The 26,237-nt window shown below is 45.0% G+C and overlaps 1 protein-coding gene and 2 long non-coding RNA genes across 12 annotated transcripts; 1 reads left to right on the top strand and 2 right to left on the bottom strand.

The window, feature by feature from the left end:
* Positions 1-4,790: 4,790 nt before the first annotated feature.
* On the bottom strand, positions 4,791-5,718 carry LOC116926885. Its single transcript, XR_004396380.2, has 3 exons — positions 5,330-5,718; positions 5,112-5,247; positions 4,791-5,028 (listed from the first exon to the last, which is right to left on the bottom strand). It is a non-coding gene; the product is annotated as an uncharacterized LOC116926885 (long non-coding RNA).
* Positions 5,719-6,447: 729 nt separating this feature from the next.
* On the bottom strand, positions 6,448-8,654 carry LOC116926886. The gene is made up of 3 exons (XR_004396382.2): positions 8,516-8,654; positions 8,147-8,441; positions 6,448-8,069 (listed from the first exon to the last, which is right to left on the bottom strand). It is a non-coding gene; the product is annotated as an uncharacterized LOC116926886 (long non-coding RNA).
* Positions 7,365-26,141, top strand: LOC116934274. Of its 10 annotated transcripts, none has more exons than XM_045176850.1 (9): positions 7,365-7,679; positions 7,902-7,992; positions 15,621-19,464; positions 21,619-21,705; positions 22,376-22,445; positions 23,629-23,871; positions 23,955-24,202; positions 24,282-24,530; positions 24,718-26,141. In XM_045176850.1, the coding sequence occupies exons 3-9, from the start codon at positions 15,684-15,686 to the stop codon at positions 26,139-26,141; spliced, it is 6,102 nt and encodes a 2,033-aa protein (XP_045032785.1). In that variant the 5' UTR covers positions 7,365-7,679; positions 7,902-7,992; positions 15,621-15,683. The 10 variants fall into 10 exon arrangements, with proteins under 10 accessions (XP_045032785.1, XP_045032783.1, XP_045032788.1 ...); XM_045176848.1 differs by having other exon boundaries at positions 7,815-7,992; XM_045176853.1 differs by lacking the exon at positions 7,902-7,992.
* The last annotated feature ends 96 nt before the right edge of the window (positions 26,142-26,237 follow it).

The raw sequence follows: 26,237 nt of genomic DNA, 5'->3' as shown, positions 1-26,237 counted from the left end.
ATTCCATCAGAAATTATTTCGTTCTTATTTCATAACAGAATAATTACCCCCAATCATTGAACGTTATGAATTAGATTGTTGTTTAGGCTATCCCGTTCTTTGCCACCTATTTAAATATAAGAACGAACTGAAAGCAAAAAGACATGGTGCCCGCATAATCGATGGATGAAGATTCAAATGAAGATAATATAAGGCGAGGTCTTTGAAAAAATAGGCCTTAGACTATAGCTGCTCATTTACCGTATAGCGGATGAAAAAAAAGATCGAGAATTCACAGGCCTGTACGTGACTATTGTGATTTTATTCTAGAATAATTGTACCGTCGTCCTTGACATTGAGAATTACAACGCTAGATTCAACTAGTCACAATTGCATAACGATGACTAAATCTATTTAAAGATCTTATGCAATAAACAAAAGAGTGCACGACTAATTAATTTTGACTTTACTAGTGCCCTTGCCAGTTCTCAGTAACAAATTAGACGTGTAATATTCCACAACGTTCTAACGATGCAATGAACAACGACACGGAGGAAATGGAAGAATTTCCGTTTCCTTTTTCTTTTGTTCCATAGAAAATTCCAGCCTAAGCCAGTTTGATATTTAATTGTTTCAGCTTTTGCCATCGACGCAATTGCTTCCGATTACCATGACATTCCATAACGTGGACTAGAACGTCTCGTTTGATTTGTAGAGTGAAATTGTACTCGTGGGACTATATACAACGTCCACCTTACCAATGAATTTGCACTCAAGAAAAATGGAAATCATGTCGATCGTTCATTGTTATAATAATTATTATAACAACCATTCAATATTCGACGTATATGGAGCGCATGGAGAACCATAAGTATATGCAGAAAGACAGACATCAGGCTGTTTCTGATTTGACCGGCCTCTTTACCAACTTAACCTGTTGAACCCATTAGATCTCTCTCTGATGTTATTGGCCAGTACACGTGAATGTCGTCCAGCAAGCATCCATCTCTCTCTCTCTCTCTTTTTCTCTCTCTATGCAAATGTTTGAAAACAGGGAAGGACAAGGAGAGAAAGGTTCCCAGGTCGGGACACGTGATCGACAAGTGGGAATCAATGAACCCTAATTTCTGTTTTGTTTCTGCATTTTCGTCGCAACTTGTTTCTATTATTTAGAGACAAAACAAAACAAACAAAAGCGTTTTTAAATCTAAATGAATTTGAAAAGTTTATTAGACTTAATCAACTGGGTAGCTCCAAAGTTTGATGTTCTTTTTCTGAGGGTTGAAGGTGAATGAGGAAGAAATCGAACCGTGGCCGAACCACTGGTCACGTGTCACGTGTCGCTCCCGCGTGAGTTTGAAACGCGTGAGTCGCACACTGGTAAAACTAGTTGGGGTTCAGCCAAAAACGACAGTTCAACACTCTTCGCGTTTATGTTTTGCCATTATAGATATCTAACGAGTACTTTTTTTTCTCCTTCATTCGCGATCGTATGAAGGTCTGCCCATTTTTGTCCTTTCCAGGTATAAGAAAAACGACCAAATTGCATGATGTACCACATCCAGTGAATTTTTAGATTTCCTAAGTTGATGGCGGATGAGAGAAATGCAAATGAGAATTAGCATATAAAAGAGCAACGGACGTCAGATCATTCGCCTGATTATGTATAGTTGTCTGGTTAGCTGACGGAGGTCATTGTGTAGAAAACAAGATCTATTCAAGAAAAGAAAAAAAAAAAGACTAAACACGAGAAAACGACACGAAACAGCACGTGTTGTAAAGCTCACGTGTCACCACTCGCTTTCCGCCTGCACGTAATCGTTGCGGAGTAAACGAAATTTATAAACGCAATTTTATTCATCCATTCATTTTGTGTTGAATGCACCAGCCCTCCTGGATAGTGATGGCTTTTGAAACAACATTATTGTCAACTTACTGCTGTGAGCGACGTATAAAAATCGTTCGATTCAATTGACTATGTCCATTAGGTGAACAGCTGAGTCAATGATCACGTGTCGTGAAACGAGACCAATAAACGACCTGAAACTATGTAACAAAACATGCAAATATATATATACAGCAATAACCAGTATTTTACGTATTAGACAGTGCTGAAACGTCAGGATCAGCGACCTGGTTGCGCATTTCGAATGTGACAATTTCTATTTTTGCTGTAAAAGGGAAATCAGCACGTGTTTTTCTTCCACGTTCGGGTGGGTCAACGTAGTTTGAAAACTTGGCCACGTGAGTGAAAATGTGCGCAAAGTTTTAGCAGTTCCCAGCAATGGCCGTTTCGGCTCGTGTCCAGCTTTTTGCACGTGACTTTGGTGAAGGCAAAAGAAAAAGTGGGAAGAAACTGGCGAGTCTTTTTGTTTTGTTTTTTTTATTTCATTTTTCAGGCGAACAGTATCAAACTTGTCAAATCAGGGTGGGTTTTTGTATAAGCGCCGGAGAACGTTCGTGCAATCTAAACGAACGGGTTGTTCACCTTGGCTTTTTAATTTATTCGGGGTGTTATCATTTGAACCAGCGATTGAACTACGCAAAATATTCAAACGACTCGCCCAATAAAAGAAGATTGATTACGCACGTCCCTGATCCCACTAGCGAGATGTACGTTGCCCTTCTTCAAATATCCCCAAATTGAACAGGGCAACGTCTGTCCGTCGATTGGCCGTTTCGATCCGCAGCGCCTCCCGTCTCCGGCAGAAGCGTGAAAGCAGAAGAATTGACACATTTCCCATGCGGAATACAAAGTTTTATTGTTTTGTTGCATACGTGACGTTAGTCTCGTCTTTGCCTTTCACCCGGATTTCAAAAAATGTGATGTGACGTTCTTCAGTTGGTTGGCTCTTTCACGTTGACCGATGGCGCACTGCTTCCAAAATCTCAAAAGGCAATGAAACGCGTGTAACGTTTTGCTCATTCTCACGTGTTCTCACGTGTCTCGCGTGACCGGCACACGTGAACGGCAACGGTTGCGCTGAAAAAAAAAAAATTCTTACGACTCGTGTGGAAAAAATGTGCTGTTTGACTAGTGTTCGTAGTACGTGATGGCCAATTTTGGAGAAAAAAAATTATAAAATAAAGAACTATTATTTAAAAAAAAGGAAAGGTTGGAAATATAAGGTTGCCATGAGCCTTGCCGGTGTGTTGGATGATCTTACGCACATGTCTGTCGCGACGAACTGTCATCCGTTTCTTGGTAATGATAATTATTTATTTGTTTCTTTTTATAGCCAACAGACGCAAGATATTCATAACATAGAGAGCGAAAACGTGAAATAGATTAATGGAGACCGTGAGACATGGTCTTCGTGCAGCACATAAATATAGTTCCACAAACGATATGCGAATGTAAGATGCATTCATTTTTTGTTTTTCTTCTTCAGATATGCGCACAACATTAGCCGATGGTAACGAATCGTATAGCAACACGGCCAGTTTTTCATCGTGAGTTCGTGACTGGCTGATTGGCTAGACCATACATTGGCTATCCGATTGGACACGAAGTGGATAGTTTGGATTTGTTTTTTTTTTTTTTTCTGTGTGTTACCAAGGCCTTTGGCTTGTTTTAAACTCTACACGATAAGTTGCATCTGATGGTGTCCAACCTAAAATAGTTTTACTTCTTCAAACACGCGTGTCCTCTACGATTGCGACCTTGTCTGCAGTTTTTTTATTTTCTTTTTTCGTATTCTATGCGATTCAAAAACAAAAAAAAAAAAGAATCCCGCCATTTCTTATCTTCCCATATCCGTCTCTACCCTTTTTTTTTTCTTTTGAAATTGTTAATTTAAAAAAGAATCCTAGAGAGACACAGCGCATTTTTTTTTAGAAGCCAGACAAAACAAAAGTGGAGGTTACACACTATATGGGGAGGGGTGTTAATATTTCCGTCTGATCGTTGCCGGCACACCTGCGAAATGCTGAATAAATTATGACTTATTTATTTATTTTTTTAATTTTTTTTCCTGTGCGTGTTTTGTTTAGAGATGGCCTTGTAAATATAGTGAGAAGATTGCCGTTTTTGGCAAATGATCAATTTCACACATTGCGCTGAATTTGTTCGTTTTGAATCGATGGGAATCAGGTCGAACGGATGGCCCCGGTGGATGGCAGTGAACAAAATCAATAAGAACTTGACCCGATTCCGATTTGGTAGGTCAGAGAAATACGATTCGTCAAGGTTCGATTGGTAATCATCGTTTAACCTCAATTCAAAAGATGTATCATCCAATTTTTGTGAATGTCATGGCACGTGAGTCAGCCCAACAGCTAAAATTATATAATGGCTATAATTACATCCAGTGCCCAGCAGCAGGATAAGGTGCGTTGGACCTACATAAATGAACACACACACACACAGAGAGAGAGATACATATTCACGCTGAAAAAGAACCAGATGGATTGGTTCAGGTTTCCAAAAAAGATTTCTTGGAACTCATATGCTCGACATTCGGAACAATCAGGTCACGAGTTCAACGTTCGGGAGAGTCAGTTGATTATGCCTCATTATACCAGCTGCAGTAGTTGCATACGTTAAACGAGAAAAGGAAAAAAAAAACAAAATGCAACACCAAAAAGAACATTGCCCGTACGTGGTAACGGTGAAGGGCCATGACTCCTTAAACAAAAAAACGAACCTGCTGGATTTTTATGGCGTTAAGAGTTCATTCCTTTCCCAATAAAATAGAATTATATTAAATTATTCGCCTAAAAATTCAAGGCATTTTTGTTTGTTTTTTAAAATCCCATTTAGAATTGAGTTTACATAAAGAGAACGGGGCGAAATGAGCAGAGCCGGGAAATCCGTTTGGCATTTTATTCCTCTTGTTTTCAGTGTCTTTTTACCATTTATTATTATTTTTCTTTTGTTTTAAACTGTTTTCTGGAAAAGAGATGGTACTGTATAGATATATTGGAAAGGAAGACTCTCTCTTTCTTTTCAAAGGCTCCTGTGACTGATGTCGATGCGGACCACAGCGTCGTAGACTTTGAAGTTTGTACCGTCCCCGCCGCTCTGGAAATCAGCCCACCGTCTTGATTCTATATGCAAAGAAAAATGAGATGCGTGTTTAATTATTATTCGTATAATATGGACGAAAAAGCAAAAAAAAAAAAAAACACACAACCAAAGTAGAGGAACAAAAAAAAGGACGAATCACAGTGCGTCGATCAGCACTCTCTCTCTCTCTCTCCATTAGCAGCTACTCCATCCCCGTGTTAGCTCTTATGAACACGCAGACAGGTAAGAAAGTGGAATTACTAGGAAAACAAGAGAGAAGAAGGATAACATCGTTTTGAAAAATATTTGCAGTCCCCTCCCCCCTCGTTTTCTTCTGCTTACCTTGCTGATGTGGGAACCCTAAAACTTCATGTTGTTTCTCCTTGGGAAGTGCGTGTTATTGATTGCTCTAATAGTTTGGGAGTCTTTTGGAACAAGGCGAAAGAAAGAGAAGACGGTCCGCACTTTTGCTGATTGTCTATATAGTGGCTGGTCCAAGAGAGAGGGGGGGGGACCAAAATCAATTTTATTTTCTTTCTTGAGCTGTAGAATTCCCTCTCAAAGCACAATGCCAAGGTTAAAGGTCGGTCTGGATCGAATCAATCACGCTGCCCTTAGCTGATGGTCAGTAAGCGATAAGAGACGAGCTCGCGAAACCCCCCCCTCCCCCCACACACACACACACAAAATTCAAATGAAAACGTAACGAAAAAGAAAAAAAAAGGAAGAAGAGGGGGAGAAGAACAAAAAAAAAAAAACGAATAAGAAATCGAGGAAAACAAAAAGCAAAGTCGACAAAACAAAACAAATGAATAACACAAAACAATAAGAAAGTGGATTAATTTCAATACAAAAAAAGCCAAAAAACGAAAACAAAGAAAATTCGGAGAAACGAACAAAAATAAAGGGAAGGGTGAAAGGGATTTTTGCATAATTTCGTTCCGTGATGTTTGGTAGGAAAAAATCGAAAAAAGAAAAAGGGGGAGGTAGGGTAAGGTAAAGAGAAGGAGGATGTGCACGAAAACTATGATTTTCCAAAATAGTCCCCCCCAACCTCTGAGTCATCTACATACTGTACGTCTCCGGTTTTGTCTCATTCGGAACGAATAGCATTTTTGAAACAGCAAAAGAACACAAATCCATCAAACGAAACCAAGCAAAACAAAAGAAAAGTGAAGTTCAAAGAAATGCGCCGATGATCACGATGCTTCTCACGTCCCTCTTATGGTCAGAATGAATTTAAGAGGCGGACGAGTCTGAGAAATGGTGGCACGTTTGCTGATTATACGTTGGCGCAAAGAAGAAGAAGAAGACACGGAAGAAAAATATTTCCATTTCGGATGGCGAGCTGCGACCGATCAGAATCGCGACAACGGCACTGCTGCCAGACTCATCAAATAACAAGTTGGATACCATAAAACAAAGGGACGTTTTCTTTTTTGGAGAGGCTTCTCTCTCTACATGCCATCCGTCCCATGCAGTCGTTGTTTTTTTGTTTTTTTTTTGTTGTTCTTTTTTTTTATTTTATTTTTTGTATTTTTCGCTGAACTTGAGATCGAGATCCGGGTTATGACGACACACGTGACGACACTTTCTCCCATTTCTCTCTCTTTCCGCCCTATCTCTATCTCGTCTGTCTTGTAGAATTGCATAAATAATGACGTCCTTTTAACGACCTTTTGCTTGCCGAAATGCTTTCTTCCTTACTGGCCTTGGCGAACCAGGTTTAAAGTGGCCGAAAAAATCAAAACAAAAAAAATCAAAGCATCAACTAAAATCAATGACCTTCGTGAATTCCCACTTGATTTTTGTAACTTTGTTGATTACGCTTTGGTACGAGTAATACGTCAGTCGTGATGTAAGTAAAGCTTTCAGCTACGGAAAATGACGCGTATAATTACCTGATGTGCGTAGTTTACATGCGTTGCTAGACTACTATTCGCCCTCCAGAAAATCGGTGGACCTAATCGAATTCCTAATTTAAAGTTGATGTCCTTTGATTCGATATTTACTTCTTGTTTCTTTTTTCTTTTCGTTTTTGAACCGCCTCGCTTTTTCCCGCTGCCTTGATTTTGTTTTTCTATTTATAATGAGGTTAGTTTAACCCACCCACGCCATCTAGCGGTAAACTAAAACACCACTTGAAGAATAGAGGAAAGATTCTAGCAAATTAAATTTTTCGCGCCATACCAACGAGCAGAAAAGTTTCTGGTGATTGGGAGATTCCGCGCCAGCATTTGGCGCCATTCCTGCCCTTGCAGATGGCGGCGTCACGACATTAATTGGCATTTATCTCCCGGAATTTTATGCTTTAAAATTCTTTCACAATGCTTGTGAAAGAATGACAAGGCACTTCATAATAAAAACACAAACAAAAAGGTAGAATAATTCAGAAATTGGCTGAACAAAGCAAGCCTATTCGATGAACTGGCAACGCTTTGTCTCGCAGTAAAAAGAAAATATGACAGTTTGAGCGCAAGATCTTTGTTGTTTGTGTGACCAAGGGAGTCGAAGTCGAACGACCCCATTCTTATTTTAAAAAGTTCCAACAGTGCCTTGTCTCGTCGAGGAATTCGGTCGACGGATAATAGGAGCACTAGTTTATTTGACACCTTCCACAACCTTGTTAGTCGCGAGAGACGTCTGATTGATGATCGTGCTGGAACCATGAGTACGACACGCGCTCACCAAGGTAGGAAGAACTAGACCCAATCATTGCCTACCACCGAAAGGTTCTCTTCCTTTAGTTATTAAGTTCGACTAGCTAATTTTAGCCAATCACATACGCACGCACGCATTCCAATGTCCTTGTCCTCCCTCCTCCTAGTCCCCCTCTTCATGTTGTGAGGTGCCGAAAACCACTCACACCAACAGACACACACCCTGTGTCGAAAACAAATTCCAAATTCTTTAGGTGGGAGTGCAGGTGAAATTGAGTGCATCAATCCAGCCAGCAACAGCGAAATGGAATCCTCAAGATCTGGACCGTAACCATTCCCCAACAGGTGAGAGCAATTACGTCACAATTCACTTTCGTCCCACTCTTGATGAAGCAAGTTTGCATTGCATTGTCTGTAGCAACCTGTTGGATGTAAGAATTAATCAGACCATAAAAAGAATGTTTACGGTCAGTCGACTCGTTGTGGAATTGTGATATACCCACGGGCTTGCATTTTCCCAGTCCAAGATTTACGCAGTTATTCATGTCGCATTCCGCATATGGCTCTAGTTTTTTTTTTCTCATCTTCTTAAAACGGGGTTTCTGTTGTTTTCATTCTTCCCGTATTCGAGATTTCCAGATTAGGAAGAGAAAAGAACCAAAAAATTTCCAACTTTTTTTCCCCCTTTTTGTTGTGGATCAATCCGGTGAGACGTTCGATAGTAGCCGCTAGATGTCTTGAATGAGTATCTAGAAAAATTCAAAACAGAGGGGGCAACACGGCCACTAGGCACGCTGAAAACGGGCGTCCCAGCAGTTTTGATTTAGTGATACGTAGACTCTTTCAAAGCCAGACTTCCCTTATTTACCTCTCTCTGTACGTCTTTCGCTGGCGTATGGAGCCCAGCAGCTACACACACACACACACACAAAAATCAAACAAAAAAAAAAACGTAGATAAGAGGGAAAAAGGTAAAGCTGACATACATTTGCCGTCGTTTTTAAACGTCTAGCCAACGACTGTCAAGCTCTTGTGGACGACGACACATAGACAACAGGAAGGAAACATCGGGAAGATAAATGAGAAATCAGTGCGCCCCCTTGCAAACTCCGTGTCGACGAACGTGTGTCCTTTACTTCGCTTCTTCCTCCCTCCTTTTGTTGTCTTGTTTTCGGTTTCTCGTGTGCGTGGGGGTGGAAAAAACGTTCAGTCATTTTGAACGACGTCGACAGTTTCCCCATTACACGAGACACAACTAAGGTGCACGCGCCTGTGTGTCGCTTGGGGTGACGAAAGACGTGAGACGACGACACTCTCTCGTCTTCCTTCCTCTTCCTTCCGAAAGGTAAAAAGCAACGCGGAACACACACCGAACGGTACACACACACACACACACATATCTCATGTGTTTTTCTAAATCTGTTTTCGAGTGTGGTAGTTTGTTAAAGTAGAAAGAAAAAGAAGAAGGGTGAGAGAGAGAGTCGCTAGAGACTCTCCGGCTTCTCCCCGGTTCTTCTGCGTTCCTCGTCTATTTTGGAGTCCCTTCTCAAACATCTTTTTATAGAAATAACTTTTTTTTTTCTTCTTCTTCTTCTTCTTGTTCTTGTTACTTCGTCTGCCGTTCATCTCTCTCTCTTTTTTTAGTCGTCTGTAAAATTAGGTATTTCTTGCTTCTTTTTTCCCTGATTTTTTTGTACCCAAACGCAAAGCATCCAAAAGCAAAAACAGAGTCTATCTAAAGCTAGCCCGTATTTCTCGCCCCCCCCCACTCTTGGTTGATTATTGGATTGACGAAGTGCAGTGTGACGCGACGCCACATTTTTATTTTTGTTTAACTCGGACAGACGGTCGTCTGGCTGCGCATTCTCAGAGATATTATTTTTTAGTTCCTTCAAAATATTAAACCGAAATTAATGTAGAGCATAGAACTGCGCAACAAGTGATCCGTGTGGGACCCGTATCTTGTTTCACGTTCTGTGGGTTGACATTCGATCGTTTCCTCGTTACTCGACAAGTTTTTATTTGTTTTTTGTCGATAGAGCCAGTTCTACACATTTTGTTTATTCTTTTTCATTTCTTTGTGACTGTCTTGAGCTTGGACGCGCTTTCTCAGCAAACTGCCAGGTATATTCAAACATTTTTTGGTTTTTTATTGTCCGTCAGACTGTTCCTATTTAGCCGGCAGCCAAAAGAAAACTGTTGGAAGATTGTTGGTGGGGGGAGAGAGAGAGCAAAAAGACGTTAGGGTACGAACAGAGGGGTCATGTTATTCTTTCAGGATTTTGTTAGTCATCTTCTTTCTTCTTCCTCGTACAGGTATCATACCTACCTTACCTTTCTCTTTCGTTTTTGTGTCTGTTTTCTTCGCTACCTAATTTCACCTTTGAAAAAAAAAAAAAAAAAGCAGAGCTCCGGGGTTTGTTTTTAACTGGGGGGGGGTTAGATGGGGGAGGTGGAGAGAAAACGCTGGTCCGAGTTGCACCTTGTCTATATTGTTTGAAGCAACAATTCGCTTGATTATCCATGCGTGAAACAATTAATGACGAAAAACAAAAAGGAAAGAGAAAGGCGGGAAACACAAAACCCTAGTTGATAACAAATGAACGAACGAAAGAATAATACAAAAATGAGCGGCGAAATATTCAATACTTGGGTGCGTGTTACGTGTACGCGCACGTCTGGTCACGAACAGTCATTTGGCACCGTCACGGCTCCTTTTTTTTTTCCTCCCCCCTTGGCCGGATGAAATGCACACACGTGAAAAGGAGAAATGCATTTTACGTTCCTTCTTCCTCTTTTTCGTTGTCGTCGTTTTCATTTTTTATTTTTTAAATATTCAAACCGCGCGGCAAAAAAAAAAAATTAATGGCCCACTACGTCAACAACTTTCTTCTTTTCCGTCTGTCCGAGAGATGATGCATCATTCTTTTTACAGATGCACAACTCACACACACACACACACACACACACCGAAAACCTTTATGTTTGTTTGGATAGAAATTTCTCTCTCTTTTTATTTATTTCTTTGGTGAATGTTAATAAAATTTTATACGGTTGTGTGTGTGTGTGTGTGAGACGATGTCATAATAGAAAATTCTTCTAAATGAAAAAAAAAGGGATGAATGTATGAAATGACTGTATACTACGGCCTGGAACAAGGAGGGGAAGCGAAAAGATTTGAATCACGCGGGCAGAATACTAGAGAGAAAGCGGCACCGGGCACGGTTGTGTGTCACGGTCTTTTCCTGAATTTGCTTTTTTACACATGACCGAGGACAAAGACTTAAAACGTGATAAAAAAAATGTGTCTGCTAGGACGAGAATCGAAAACTGGTGGATTGGCTCTTGAAAAATCGTGACGTTGGTTTCCAGGTTTCGTTGATTTTGTTGTTGTTTGTTACTGGAGCACCTTGCCCAGGTATTTGCCCAGCAACACACAAAGTAACTGCCGTTATGATCTCATTTTCCAAATAATTTCATTGCCCAATAGAAATCGGGAACGTCGATGCAAATTCGATTTTCCTTCTCTTGTGGGAGATGCAAATTGCTCATCGTGAGTGGCCATCGGGAAACCCAAAGAGAGAGAGAAAAGAATAGAGAAAGAAAAATCAGAAAGGCCCAAAATGTAATAAACCTTGTCCTCAATCCTTTTTTTCCCGTTTGCCGACAATTGATCCGCCATTTTTGGGGAAGTCCGCATAAGGCCAAGCTCATTGGACTTCACGATATTTCTCATTAACAAGGCAGAGGAGGTAATGTTTTTCTCTTTGCTTTATCGCTCTGCCTCTACAGAATGCTTCAATATTGCACCTGTCAAAAGAGAGAGATAAAAAGTTGAAAAAAGAGCGGACGTCATTTTTTTTTTTTTTTTTTTACTAACCGTAATGAGGTCGGGAGTGGGGGGAGGGGGGAACTCTACACAATTGGATGTGGTTAGCGTTTGTCTTTGAGTACGAAGATTTATTTTCTTTTGCTCGGGCTTGGGAAAACGTTTGGAAAACCCGACCTTGTGCCGACCCCATTTCCTTCGAATTTTCGTATTTTTATTTTTTTTAAATGCTGGACACACACACACACAAAAGACGCTACTGGACATCCGACCTTCTGCCGTGTTTCATCGATTAATCATTTTTTGCCGTCCAGACGGCAATGATTACCAATTGAAAACAAGATGGCCATTTCTATTGAGATGTGAATGGGCAATGAAGGCCTTAGAACGAAATGAAGGAGAAAGGCTGGCCATAAAACAAATGCAAGGAATTCAGATCGTTGCTGGAAAATGTGAAGAATTCAAACAGCAAAAAAAAAAAAATTAATTGATTCGAACTCAACTCATGGTTACGCATTAATCAGAGAACACACAAGAAAAAGTCGGTCATTTCAAATATTGAACGGCCCTCTCTTTTTTTTTTCTCCTTCCAACGCGGGCGTGTAGTTTGCGAGAGATTTCAAAATGCGAACATTGATTTGTATTCAATTTTTATTTCTTTCCTCTTTAGAAAATCTCCTTTTACGGGCGCCAAATATTTTTGAATCGTTTGTTTCTTGTATGTGTAAGGCTGGCAGAGGTGGGTGGAGGAAAGGTGGGGGGGTTCTTTTCTAGGTGGAGGACTTTTGTACTATTACTTTACTACGCCGCCAGGGCTCTCCCGGTTCTTTTTTTTTTTTCTTTCTTACCTTTGGCTTTAAGAAAGTGAGTCCTCCGCCATACCCGTGTCATTCTCGTCTATACGTCCGACCGTCTCACACACACACACAGACAGAGAGAACAACAACATCCTCCGGTGCAAGTTTATTGTGTAACGGAGAAGAGGGGGTGGGCTGTTCCAGCTTTCTTGTACAGTGTTTTATCTCTCCTTTTTTTTTTTTTTTTTGGTCAGCTGTGTCAGTGCGCACTTCCGCCGGAACTATCTGCATTATTCCGCAATCGATAGATTTTTGGCTTTGTTTTCTTTCTTTCTGTGTGTGTGTGTGTGTGTGTTTGTATATGTACCGGTTGAAATCTTCGACATGTACCTCATGCAGGTAAAGGAGAAACACAAAAAAAAGGGGGGGGGATTTTTTTAAGGCTAATGTTGTTTTTGAATGAAATTTTCGTGTCATTGCCTGTCTCACGGGGTTCTCTTTCCCAACCGCAACAACTCCTCCTCCTGTTCATTCGCACAGGGTAATTTTTTTTAAAGGAACTTGGGTTGATCTTAAAAGTTGAAGGGTCGTGTAATTCTTTGAAGCGGGGTGGAAAAAAAAAATATGTTCAGGCTGTTCACGCAATCGGTTTCATTTCCACGTGAAAAACAAAAAAAACTTGTGGATAACCGAGGCCATGGAAAGAGACTTTGAAGGGGAACAAAAATTTAAAAAGCTGCCGCGATCCATCCATCTAAGAAACGTTAAGTGAGAGGGGGGGAGAAGAAAAAAAGACTCAACGTCAACTCCATCACAACAAGTCTGTTTCCTGGTGGGTGGGCGGGCTGAGTTTCCAAGGATGCCTCGTTCTCAATTCACTTGATTTTCCCGAAAAAAACAAAACAAAAATGTTCATTTTCTTTTTTTTTTTTTAAACATTTCGTTGGCCATGTGTTGTGTGGAGTAGTTACACCTGCGTTGCGTGATTGTGTTTCAAGGTGACAACCGCCAGGTGAAAGGCAAACACGTAAGGTCACCATTTAAAGTTGTGCCGGCTGTGCTTGTGACATGGCAACGTTGGCTGTTTTGTGGGATTGTCGTCTGGACTTTTTTTTTTTTTTTCCCATTTTCCCCTCTCCTTCTCTCTCTCCCGGACCGAACTCTTAGCAGAGTCTAGCCGCTAAAAAAGAGTGCACGAAACCCGCGCAGTTGTATACCCGGTGTTGTCTATAGTCACTCAGTCACGACAGTCCCCCTTTTATTTCACGTCCCTGCCTTTTTTTTTTTTTGTTTCTTTTTTTTTCTTCTTCAATTTGTGGATTTTGTGTTAACTTTTCTTGTGAAATTCGGGGAAAAAAAAAGGCGAAATCTAATAGAACTCGTCGTGCCCGATAAAACACAGAGAAAAAAAACGGGGGGTGGTGGATTGTCCTGTGCTGACTTTTTTTTTTTATTATTTTTTAATTACCTTCATTCACCACGCGTTTGTTTGTTTTTGTCCCATTTGAATGTGAAAGTTCGTTCCGAATCGTTGAGAGCCGGTTGGGTGTGTTTTTTGTTTTGTTTTGTTTTTGTTATTATATCATTGGCGGACGTCAACCGGTAAGGATTCAATTAGTTCTTTTAAGTTTTTTATCATGACTCGATTTTTTTAAAGTTGTTGGTCTTCTTTAACCAAGCTGTGAACTGCTTAGAAGGTAGCTAATCCAATTGTGTTGTGTAAGGCGATTGCAACAGTTAAAAGTAAACCGGATCGATGAGCCGGTTCGTACTGGCGTGAGTGCATTGCGTCCGGAACGCTCGTTCTGAAAACTTTCAATCCGTTGGAGGAAAAAAAAAAATTAGCTACATACCAATGAATTGAGGTTGATTGCATATCTTGTGAAACGTGCTCAACGACAAACAAAATTGCGTAAAAAAAATCTAAATTGGAAAGTTTAATTCAACATTTTTTGTTGTTGCTCTCTTAGTGTTTTTGGGTATTTTTCTTTTTGTGTAATTGTGTGTGTGTGGTGTGGCTGGGATGGTATAACGTCATCCCGGCGTCCAAAACCGAACGTCCGCGTTACTCTGAACGAATACACACACACACACACGTTACACACGGTGCCTTGTCTATTTTTGAAAAGGATTTCAAGTTTGAACCGACTGTTGTTTTGGCCCAGTCTCTCTCTCTCTCTCTCTCTCTCTTGAGATTCTAAACTGATTCTGGAACACTGCCTGGATGACCAAACCTCCTTGGCGTGGGAATAGTCATTTCTTATTTATTATTATTATTTTTTTTTTTCAAGTCAATATATACCGGTGTAGAAGCATTTTCTCTTCTTCGGTGTCATATCTTTCTCACACCCTAATAATCGCATAAGTTTGTTTAGCGATGCTGTTTTTCCTCGAGGGCTTTAGTGTTCCAAAACGGCCAGGCAAAGATAGTTTTTTTTTTGTTTTGTTTTGTTTCTGTGCGAGTTGCCTGCAAAGTCTTGTTCGTGTAGATGTGGTTTTTGTTTTTCTTCTTCTTGTTCTAAAGCGCGTTCAACGATTTCAATGGAAGCTGCACGTCATTGGCTTCTCGTTTGAGGAGGGGCTCTGTATAAGCTCGTCACCATAAACAGAGAAGCGGATGCGCGGCGCGGCGGAGGTTTAATTTTAGATATTTTTCTATTCCGTCTTTTTTTTTTTTCTTTTACTCTTCCCGTTAGTTCCTTTTTTTTTTCATTTTGGTCGGCATCCCATTCGACGACCATTTCGTCTTCTCATTTTACACGAGAATTGAGTTGCGCGTTGCTACCATCCGAGAGAAAAAAGAAGAAGAAAGTACTGCGGATAAAACTTAAACGACAGAGAAAGAAAGATGAGATTGGCATTTACGTTTATATCTTTTTAATAGGCACGGAATTCAAACCGGCTAAAGCGAAACGATGTGTGTGTGTGTGTGTGTAGAAGAAAGAAAAATGGGAGGGAAAATGAAGCTATATTTAAAAGGCGGATGCAACCAACAAAAAAAAAAAGAAGAAGGAAAGAGCTATCGCACTGTGATTCATTTGTGTCGGCGGGACCGGGTCTCTTACCCCATGCCGCAACAGCTACTCCTTATGCCGCCCAGCTGCTTTATGGGTTATTTGGTTGTTTCGATGTTGGCCTTCTGTTTTCAGTCGTTCTTATGAGGATTTTTTTTTCTTTTTTGTTTTTATAGCAACAAAATTCTGATTCCCAGTATGTGGCTTGATAGCTGTGCCGTTATATTAACCAATTTGTTGTCGTAGATATAAGTATAAAATATGCGTGTGTGTATCTTGTTTGTTTATTCAAAAACATATGTTGAGAAATGTGTTTCTTTTTTCTCTCGCTAGGTGACAGCAGTTGGCTACAAGCCGAAAACGCAACTTGTATCGACGGGTGGCTCTCCGCAGCTGATGGATAAAGCGTCGCCCAACCTATCGGCCGCTTCCAAGTCGGCCAGCTTGCCCGGTTACACTAATCGAGGGTTTCACGGAGCCGTGTACAGCAATAGCAGTCACGCCAATGCGACACCTACATACGGCGGCGGTAGCGGAAACGCACTGCCGTTTGTCAATAAAAATCGGTCGGACAAATCCAGCGCCAAAGTCGTTGTGACCGACACTCAACAACTGCCGGGGAAAAAGAAGAAATGGACCGGATGGAGCGGCTTTTTCCGGCGCAATAGTAAACCTGCTCAACAGACCCCGACCGTGCCCGATGACAGCGTTAGCTCAGATGAAGGAACCGGCCCGCCACAGGCTGCGTCTCCTAGCGTTCACGTTTCACCCGCTTCCGGCGGCCGTCAAACGAAACCTCACGCAACGTCGGAAGAGGCCAATAAGAGGAGGCACTTCCTTCAACACCCGCCCAGGAATGCATCGAAGGACAGGTCGTCCGTCGTGGACTCGCTGAGTCCGTTGCAGAGCGATCTCAGCGCTAGTCAGTCGTCGCTGAGTCGCAAAGAGCGTCGCGAGGCCATTTTGGCTCGAGCTCAAGCGCGTCGCCACAATGGCGGCAGCGTCGGCGGCAGCAGTTCGGACGAGAACGACAAAGATGGCGTCCATTTGCGGGCGCCGTCGCCGTCGTCGTCGTCGTATTGGCGCGGACGCAGCCAGGAGAGCCTGACGAGCAACGGCAGCGCTAGTTGTCGTACCAGCCATGCCAAGTCACGAACGGGCCGGACGGAGCGCTACTTACAGCGTCGATCACGCGACGAAGATTCCCTGCGAAGGGAAGTGCAACAACAACAACAACAACAGCAATCGCAAAGTAGTAGACATGCCTCTCCGTCGTGTGCGGACTGGTCGCCATCTTCGCCGCCCCATCCATCAACGTCAAAGTGCGGCAATCAGCGATGGCTGTTGACGGCATCGTCAGTCTCTTCGATCCAAGGGCCGCGGGGTGGAGCCCATCATCCGGAAACGACGCCATCAGATGGCGGCCCACGGGTGGCCGAATCGCCTGTCACTCTCAGGAAGCCAACTTATGGCAACAACAATAACAATAGTCCGATAGTTGGACGGGCTCAGTCGGCGTTGGTCACGCATCCAAAGCTGGCCACCCCGCCGCCACCTCCGCCTCGCAATCCGCTCAAAAAATCGTATCTGCTTCAAGTGCAATCGAACGAGCCCCAGCCGTTGCCTGCGCAGTCCGCCGGCCGGCCGACTTCCTATTCGTTTGGTGATCTTTCGCGTTTTGGCCAGCAGCATCTGCAGCAAGCGGCGTCTCTGCACGACTATCAGAATGTCGACCAGGACGGCCGACTCGTCCCGGCCAACGCGACGATCAGCGATCGCTCCAACGGCAACGTCCTCCATTTGCCAGTGACCTCGCCCGTCCAGCGTCGAGTATTGAACGGTTCGCCTCAGCAACGTCAGCCGGGCAGCCCGAACGGCCGCCATCATTCGGCCTTTTTCCCTTCGTCGGCCAAATCGCCGTCGCCGTTCAAATCGCCCGAGCAGGAACGATCCAAACCGCCACCTTGGCTGGCGAGTAACGCGTCCGCCATGAAACCGGCCGCGGCCAATTCGTCCGCACCGCCCGTCCGCGAATTTTGGCGTTCGAAAGAAGTCCAGCAGAAACAGCAGCAGCAGACGCCGCCGACGTCTAGCAAAAGCGCCAGGGAGCGGCTGGCTCCGTTCAACTTGACGGCCAACAACGGGTCCGTCAGTTCGCTCAACAGCGATTTGTCCAGCCCGAGGAGCCGCGACGCCGGCCACAATAGCGCGGCCTCGCCGCTAGATTGCCCACCATTTTATATGGCGACAGGAAGCGCTTTGAATTGCGCTAATGGATCTGGCGTCATAGCGTCGACGCCCAGGCGCTTCCCGGCCGCCGCTGCCGCCGCCTCCTCCTCCTCCTCCCACGACAACAGCAACAACATGAACAACAATCAGCCGCATCACGTCAGGGAACTGTCGCAGTTGAAGCCCAGCACGGACCGTCACCTTGAACAAGCGATTTGCGAGCTGGAACAGATTTACCGCAGCCTCAAGCTGGACGGCGATGAGGATTTGCTGGACAGGGCCGAGCGCCGCGATTTGCCCACCGTTCACCAACAGTTGAATCAACACCATTACCCGGCCACGGCGGTCAGCGTGTGCAGCGGCTCGGAATCCGGAGGTGATCCTTTAGGAGGTCACGGAATCACGTCCGACCTGGACACGATGATGAATTGGAGCATTTCCGGCTCTTTTGAAAACTTGGTCTCCAGCAACACGACGGTGAATTCGGAACGCGTCAGGGCGCCGCCCAACCGCCGATCGGCCGTTCCGGATAAAGTGGCTGACGATATGGCGGTCCGTCGCTTGGCCGCCGCGGCCCGCAAGAGCCAATGCAACGACCCGCAGTCGATCGCCGCCCAGTCTGGCTCGTATCTACTTGTTTCGCCGTCGCTGACGGCCGCCATGGGCGAAGACCACGACGTCAGCAGCCGTTCGGGCTCGTTTTCTCCCGATGAGCCGGACGTGATTTACGACGATGTGGCCTACCGACAGATCCGCCAAGCCAACAAGCCGCTGCGCGTTGCCGAACCGCAGCCGCCGTTCGGCATCCCGTTGGGCCCCGTAACGCCCGCCTCTCCGTCTGATTATTTGCACAGCTCCGTCACGCCGGAGCAAATGGATTTGCGTCCGCTCCTGCATCCCACCAAATATCCCGACCTCGTCCGCGATGATTTGGCCTTCCGCAATTTGCGCAAAGACGCGGGCCAATTGCAATTGCCGCCCGGCCCGGTCAACACGGACAAATTGGACGATTTGCTCCAGTATGTACCTCACGCTACCGCGCAATCGCTCAAGAAGAGACGGGCCGTTCGATCGTTGTCGGCCAACATTGGCCAGCTGATTAGGATGGACGCGGCCCGTCCGAGTGGCGGTGGCGGGGTGGTCGATTTCAACCGCGACGACGACGAGGAAGACGAGCGGTACATCGGATTCAACCCGTTCGATTCTCGAGCGCAGAGTCTGTCCGACTTGCTGGACGAGTCGCCCGCCTTGGCGGCCAACAACAACAATTACAGCAATGCCAACAACAAATCGGCCAAGACGCCGAGGGCCGTGAAGCAGCGCAGCGGATTGAAGCGAGTTGGCAAGTCGATCGAAGCCGATGACGTCGACGCCATTATCCAACGTCAAGTGCGTCCCATGGCCAGCTGGGTGGAACGGGCCCAACTGAGCGACGTTGCCGCTAGCAGCACTGAAACCATTACGGCCGAGAGGATTCCAGCGCTGGCCAAACTCTACCCGACATCTGCGCTGACCGTGCAGCAGAAAAAATCTGAAGTTTCCGCCCAGCCGCCAGATTTGGAAATGGACCACTTGATTTCGGAATTATCTGAATGCGGTGCACCGCCGCCGCCGCCGCCGCCGCCGGCTGCTCCGGGCGGACGTGCGAATAGACAAGTGGATTCAAGTGGACTGCAATTGGCGCTGAAGCCACCGACGGGCTTTTCGAGCGAAGCGCAGACGAGCAGCGCCAGTCCGGCTGCTGGACACTGTTGGGAGGAATCGCCGCTGTTCCAGTCGCAGCCTCAGTTCCACTTTACGCAACAGCGATCCGCTTCGCCGGCCAATAGCAGCGATTCGGGCCAGGTGTCGTGCTGCGCCCGCGAAGTGCGCCAGATCCTCCATCATCAGATCCGGCAAGAGGAGAAGGAAAGGGAAAGGTTGGCCTCGATGGCGTCATCGTCTCCAGGTGAGGTTACACCGGAACCGGCTCTCATGCCGGAACCGTTGCATCCAGTCTCGCACGCTGCATGTAGTAGTACCGTCAGCTTTAACCGGCCGGCCACCCAAGTGGCCGGCACCTGGAACGCGCACGATACCGTCACTCACACCACCATGTCCACCGCTTTCACGGTCCAAGAGGCCATTACGACCGCAAGTCCGTCGCCCATTGTTGTGCAAGAGACGGACTGGGTTCTACCAGTCGAACCCGGTTCGGACGACGGAATCGATTCTCTTCCGGCTCGCTCTTCTTCCCGCTCCAGTCCGGAAATGGAAGAGTGGAGCAATTCCAGTCGGCAATTGTCGTCCTCGTCTTCGTCGACGTCTCTGAATGAGGACGAAGAGGACGATGCCAATGTGGCGCCATCTGTTGACAATGATTTGTCGGTGTGTCGAACGGCCGCTAGATGGCTGTCTATGTCGGATGGCGAAAGCAAAGTCTCTGAAGCAACTACCCTGTCCGGCGCCGCCCACAGCTGGTGGCTCGCTGGTGGCGGTGGAGGAGGCGTCGGCAACACAACAACACGCATCGTGATGCACCAAGTAGTCTGCGCCGGTTGCATCCTCACGTCACTCCTTACTCTGTGCGGCCTCGATTTGACCACCTGCGCCCAACTCTTGTTAGCCCTGCTGGCCCTGGCCGCTGTTTTTTGCGACATGCACTGAGTGACACGGCAAACGGAAAAAACAAAAACAAAAGCAAGCGAAAGGGTGCTTCTATCTCAAAATCTACGCTTTCCATTTTATTCTGCCGGAATAAATTGATTGTGAAAGTTTTTCTTCAAAAATAGAAAAACGAAGAAGAGAGGAAAAAAAAAAACAAAACAAATCAAACATTTTTCTAACCCAAAACACACCCATTTTTGTTTTCCCTTCTCCGAACCTTCCCCCCCTAATTTTTTTTTTTAAAGTGCTAGTGCGTGCGTCTGTGTTTTTGTGTCTTTATAGTTTGAAATTCTTTTTCCGTGCCCGCCTTTCGCGAGACTTTGAACCGATTTCTTTTTGTTTGTGTGTCTGATCAAAAGAAGAAGCAATACGGTACGAATTTATACATAACTAATTATTTTAATCGTCACAATCTAATTTTTTTTTTTTTTTCGGCATGTTTAAAACTTTGGGTTTCTCTTGCGCGCGTGTTTGTGTGTGTGTCTGTCTGTATTTTTCAAGTGTTTCCCCTAACCCCCTTATTTAATCTTTAACTTTTACATTTACAAGTCAATCATTATTTTTTGCTATCAATAAAGAAAAACAAGAATTATTTTTGAAAAAACAAAACAAACAAAAACAATTTTCAATAACCAAATGACGTGATAGCGCCTCTTTAAGGTGTCGAAACATATGCGGATCGTTCGTTCGTTCCTTCACCCAACCCCCTCCCTTTTTTTTTTTTTTTGTTAAAGAAAAACGATAGAGAATGAGAGAGAGAGAGAGAGTTATTCGATGTCGACGGGAAATGAGACCAAGGTTTTTTCCACCTCTTCTCTTTTTTCGTCCCTCGTCTTCATCTTGCAAGACTTTGCTGTTGTGTCTAGTTTCTCTCATCGCCTATTTTGAATACGATTTTGGACGACGATTCGATTATACAACTGGCCGGGGAAAGAGAGAAAGAGAGAAAGAGCAAGAATGAATAAGAAAATAAATAAAATAGGGATGGAATTTTGGATTTTTATTTAAAAAAAAAAAAAATATTTTCTTTGGGCGTAGGGGCAGAGACGAGGAGGAGGATACCGAGAAAAAAGAAATTGCGGTTTTTCCGTCCGGCTTTTTGTTCAATATATTTTTCTTCTGCTCTCCAAGGTTTACCGTAAACCGCATACGCTATTTTTCTTGTTTTGTCTCCCTCTCTCTCTCTCTCTCTCTACATAACATCCGCTCTTTCGTCTCTTTATTCGTCTATTCTCTTCACTTGTTTCGACACTTTTCTTGTTACCTCTTGGCTCGATGAGTCAGCTGTGACTGCAGTCTGTGTGTGTGTGATTGAATGGAATCGAATAGCCCACGCACAGTGCAAGACTTTCTTCTACCCTCGTGACGGCCTTGTTGACTCATTCGTTTATTTCTTTCTTTTATTTTCTCATTCTATCGGAAATCGGAATTCGAAACGGAATAAATAAATGAAAAGGTCGCAAGACGAGCCGGACCGACCCAGCGGGCGGCGAGTTGCGGACGGACAAAGCGTCGGCGTCGGCCAATTCGTCGGTTGATCGAAGTAAGTTTACGTTATTTCTTGTGTGTTTGTTTGTTTGTGTTTGAAACATTGTAACGGATTCGTCACGTTATACCCGGCCCGGCTGAGCCACGCCACCCTTTTTCTTTTTCTTTTTTTGTTGTTGCTCGTGACGGTACAAAAGGCGCCCATCTTAATGAACCCCAACCGGATCTAATAACCGGTATCGTCCGGAAGGTTTTCCACGCACACATAAGACGGGCCCCTTTTTTTTTCTTTTCTCTTTCTCTTTTATTTATTTATTTATTTGGACATTTGTATTTGGCAAATGCAACATTCCGATGACCCACCCAAAAGAATATCCATGCGATTCCATGTTAGGAATCTAAAACAACGCCTCCGGTTGTCATGGGATCGTATCTTGCTTGAAATTTTTTTTTTTTTTTTTCGATTTCATTTTGGCAATGGCGTGTGACGTCAAATGGCCTGATGTATTTTATCCTTTTATTATAATTTTTTTTTTTTTCCCTTTCTCGCTCTTTTCCGTCTTTGGATTCGATGGGCGATAACGTCACCGGCCCGAAATGCTGGCGACTTGTGCGCATTTGTTGTTCCCCTATTTGTCTGAAATTCATTCCTCTTTTTAAAATAAAATAAAATAAATAAACATATGTTTTTGTATCTGTTTGTGTGTGTGTGTGTGTGTGGACAGGTGTTCCGTTGAAAAGCCGCCCTGCACAATCAACAACTGCGACCGCATCAGCTACAACTCCGACAGCCAGGTATGTTATTGTAACCCGAAACCTTTTGAGAATAAACTAAAATATAAAAGAAGAAAGAAAAAGAACAAGACAGTTGAAACCTCAGAACTAGTGTTGTAGCTTCGAGCTACAGCGTTTCGAACAAGACAAATCGTGTCTCGATAGTTAGCGTCCTTTTCATGACCCGTCTCGCCTTAATTACGTCAACCGGATATCAGGTATCGATGACCAACTGCCCTCCGATGTCATTTTTTTGTGTGAAGTAGAAAACCAGCGAATCATGTTATCGCCATTAATTGAGGACGCGTCGTTAACAGTAACTCTTCGAGTCCTCTTTCTTAAATTGTATTGTGGGTTTTCTTTTTGTTAAAGATGTTGCATTCTATTAAGCAGGAACAACACCATCTTCAAATTAAAAAAAAAATGAAATTCCAAAGCAAGACTGACTTAAAAATGTGGTCTCATTTTCTTTTCTTAAAAAAAAAAAACGAGGTCCAGCAACCGGTTGCGAAAGATCAAATGAGGTCACTTTTGAGTAATTGAAATTTAATAGAAGAAATTTATTTTTTGGGGTTTTATTCAGGGCGCCCTCTTTTCTTCTATATTTTGTGCTTATAACGATTGCCGTGGTCCACTTCGTTACGCATCTCTCGTTATCGCGTCTCATTTGGGCAGTTAGTGAGGTCGGATAAAAAAGAGAGAGAGAGGAAACACTGTGAAAAAAACAAAAAAACAAAATGATTCCGAGTTTAATGATCTTTTCGAATTGATTTCGCAGTCGAGTGTGTCCCTAGTCTCAGATAGCTTTAAATATTGGGTAAGTGGCGACATCATTAACTTTGTTTCTTGTTATGCTTATATACATTTTTAGCTCGTGTATCACATGCAGTCACCATTAAAAAATGGCCTTTCCTTTTTCCCCTTTTTTTTTTTTATTTTGAATTCCGGCCTTTCACCAAATATCCTCCATTTTTTTTTTTTTTGTTCAGTTCAATTTTTCTCCGCCTACGACATGCATTCTCCCAAATAAATGACGTCCCACACGCTCCTTGATTTTTGGTTTTATTCTTTTCTTCTGCACATTGATTACAAATCACGCCGCGCCCAAGTTTTAGAAATCATTTCCATTAAAACCAAAAAAAAAAAAAAACAAAAAAAGAAAAAAACAAGATTTAATTTGAACTTAAAATTTCGTTTCATTCAGAGATAACCCGGCCGTGAGGAAATCGAGCGGGCGCAGAATGAGTAACAACAACGAGCCGGGAAGCGCTCCGGTCACGGTGGTGGAGAAGAGGGACGAACGGATTGCCCGCTACAAGGAAGAAAGACGAAAACAATTGCAGGCCGCCCGCCAACAAGCCGGATTAGCCACCGGAACGGTCGGCCACGATCACAGCTCATCCAGCGAAGATCTTCCGCACGAGGAACAATCGTACGCTAAATACAAGTGAGTTTTGCTTGTCATAAAAAACAGGCGCATTCCAAACGAAAGAAATGAAAAAAACAAACAAAACATTCGGAACAATTCAGGCACCGCAAACAGATGCAGAAGCAACAGCTGGAATCGCGGCCGCTGGAGGAGAGCACGACGGCCAACATCGTTAGCGATGTGACCAACTGCAATCTGAGTTCGACCGGTATCAAACGGTTCATTAAGCGCGAGAGTCCGTTGACGAGCGAGGAGAATAACGGGGCCGCTCCGGTGCGGATTAACCGCGCCGCACGGCTCAGGGCCGCCGCCACGTCCGGAACTCCTCCGCCCGTCGAAGACAAGATGGGTAAAATAAAATACATAAATGAAAAGAAGAAAAAAAAAACGTTTGGCTCGTTTTTCATTTCCCAATTTTCGTTTTTCAGTTGTTCAGAGAGCAAAGAGATTGTCCGTCCCTTTAATGGAAATGCCGCCCATCGATCCGTCTGGCGGGCCTGTTGATAATAGCCAACCGGCCGTCGTTGTCCTGCGGCAGAAGCTTCCGTCTTCATCGTCGTCGTCGTCACTACAGGCTGGCAACCGTGAAAAAGATAAAAGCACCAAGCGCAAATCCAATTTAAACCGGGCACTGACGGATGAGCAGATCCTCGCTACCGGTCAAATTGAATCTCAAGGTTCGTTGAACTTCCCCCCGTCCCAGCCAATAGGATACTTCCCGTTCCACTTGTCAATCGATATTTCAAACCCTCCCCCTCCCGCTTAGTACTGTCAATTATTAATTAGAGATACGATTAGAATTTGTTTTTGTTGTTTGTTGTTGTTGTTGTGTGTGTTCTATTTGAAAACAATAATCACAAACAGAAGATGCGGGAAAGCGCGTCCGGCGTAGGAGGACGGCCGATTTGACGGTGTCGGCATCGTCTGCCGAGACGGACATGAATTCGAGCGTCGACAACGCGATGATCCGCCGGATGGAAACGGCTTCGCGACACAGTCCGCAGCCTGCGGCCGATTTGCGGGCCCATCTACGCAAGACGAGTCAGCCGCCGGCCTTCATCCGGCCCGTCGTCCCTGAAATGCCAAACAGCGCTGGCGGAGAGAACGTGATTGCAGCCACGGCCGTGGAGAGTTCGTCGTCGGTGCCGTGGCGAACGGGCAAAGTGGCCTCGGCCGACAAAGCGATGGAGCCCATCAGAACGGAGGATTTAACGGCGCGGATCGAAGCCCTGACGGCCATGGCTCACCAAACGGTTGCCAAAGTGGATCGCTTGACGGCCACGCCAGATCGGGAGAGCAACGGTGCGCATCCGGCCAGCGCTGGTGGAAGCGTCAAGGCCGTTGCGACCAAACTGCTCAATCGCGTGGCCAACATTCAGCCGACGCCAGTCAGCCCAAATCTGCCCGTGTCCTTGCCCCGACGACCGGCCAAGATTGAATCGCCAAATGTCTGCGTCCATTCCAATTCGAGTCCGGCTGTTAAATTATTGCCAGCTGCCGTATGCACTCAGCAGCAGAAGCAGCAGCCACAGCCACAGACGCAGTCGCTTTCTAAAAATAAACCGGCAGTCCAGCAAGCTGATAAGACAGCGGCCGCCAGTCCCGCTGGCGTCGCTGCTGCGCGTGCCAACACGGCCAACGCCTCGGCTCTGGGCCGCAGCAAAACAGCTGATCAAGAAAAGACGCAGAGCAAACCTGTCGAACCCGTCGGCAACGGCGGTGCGAGCGGTCCGTCGTCTAGCGTCAAGGCCGTCCAGGGAATCCTGAAAAAAAAAGTGGAAGGAGGCGCCGAGCCGTCTGTCGTTCGCATCCGGCCGGAAGTGTCGCCTGCCGAACTGTATCCCATCCTTCGCGTGGAAGAGGAGAACGTGACGCCGTTGGACCCTGTTTCCATCTTGAAGAAGAGATTCGAAGCCGACGCGGAAACGTTGGCCGTTTCGCCGGTTCCGGCGGAAGCCAGTGCCGAACCGCATTCCATTCTGAAGCGTCCGCTGAGCAGAGACGGTAGCGCCGAATCGGCCCGTTCGCAATCGCCCGTCGTCGACCCGATCAATTCCATTTTGAAACGAGCGTCGCTGACGTCTTCGCCCGGAATCATCGCGCCGGATCAGGTGCCGGGCAACTCTGAACCGAGGCCCATCCTCAAGAAGAGATGCTCGACGGAAGATGCGGGTCTTGACGGACCGCGGCCCATTTTGAAGAAGAAATCCAGCACGGAAGAGGAGCACGAACTGGCCGCCCACAAGCCCATCCTGAAGAGCGGCCGGAGGACGTCACCAGTTCACTGAGGCCGCAGCGCACGTAGCCGCGAGAGAAGCGCAAACCACTGACGATCCGCAAGCGGAATCGAGGACGGAAGGAGAAGAAGAAGAAGAAGAAGAAGA

This window comes from Daphnia magna, linkage group LG7 (assembly GCF_020631705.1).
Source record: "Daphnia magna isolate NIES linkage group LG7, ASM2063170v1.1, whole genome shotgun sequence".
In the NCBI taxonomy this organism is placed as follows: domain Eukaryota; kingdom Metazoa; phylum Arthropoda; class Branchiopoda; order Diplostraca; family Daphniidae; genus Daphnia; species Daphnia magna.
This window is presented reverse-complemented; position numbering and strand designations above follow the sequence as displayed.

Excerpts from the sequence above, each read along its gene's own strand:
- LOC116934274 (XM_045176844.1), top strand. Across the intron at positions 21,706-22,375 it reads CAATTCGTCGGTTGATCGAA|GTGTTCCGTTGAAAAGCCGC; the intron begins GTAAGTTTACGT and ends GTGTGTGGACAG. Across the intron at positions 22,446-23,628 it reads GCTACAACTCCGACAGCCAG|AGATAACCCGGCCGTGAGGA; the intron begins GTATGTTATTGT and ends CGTTTCATTCAG.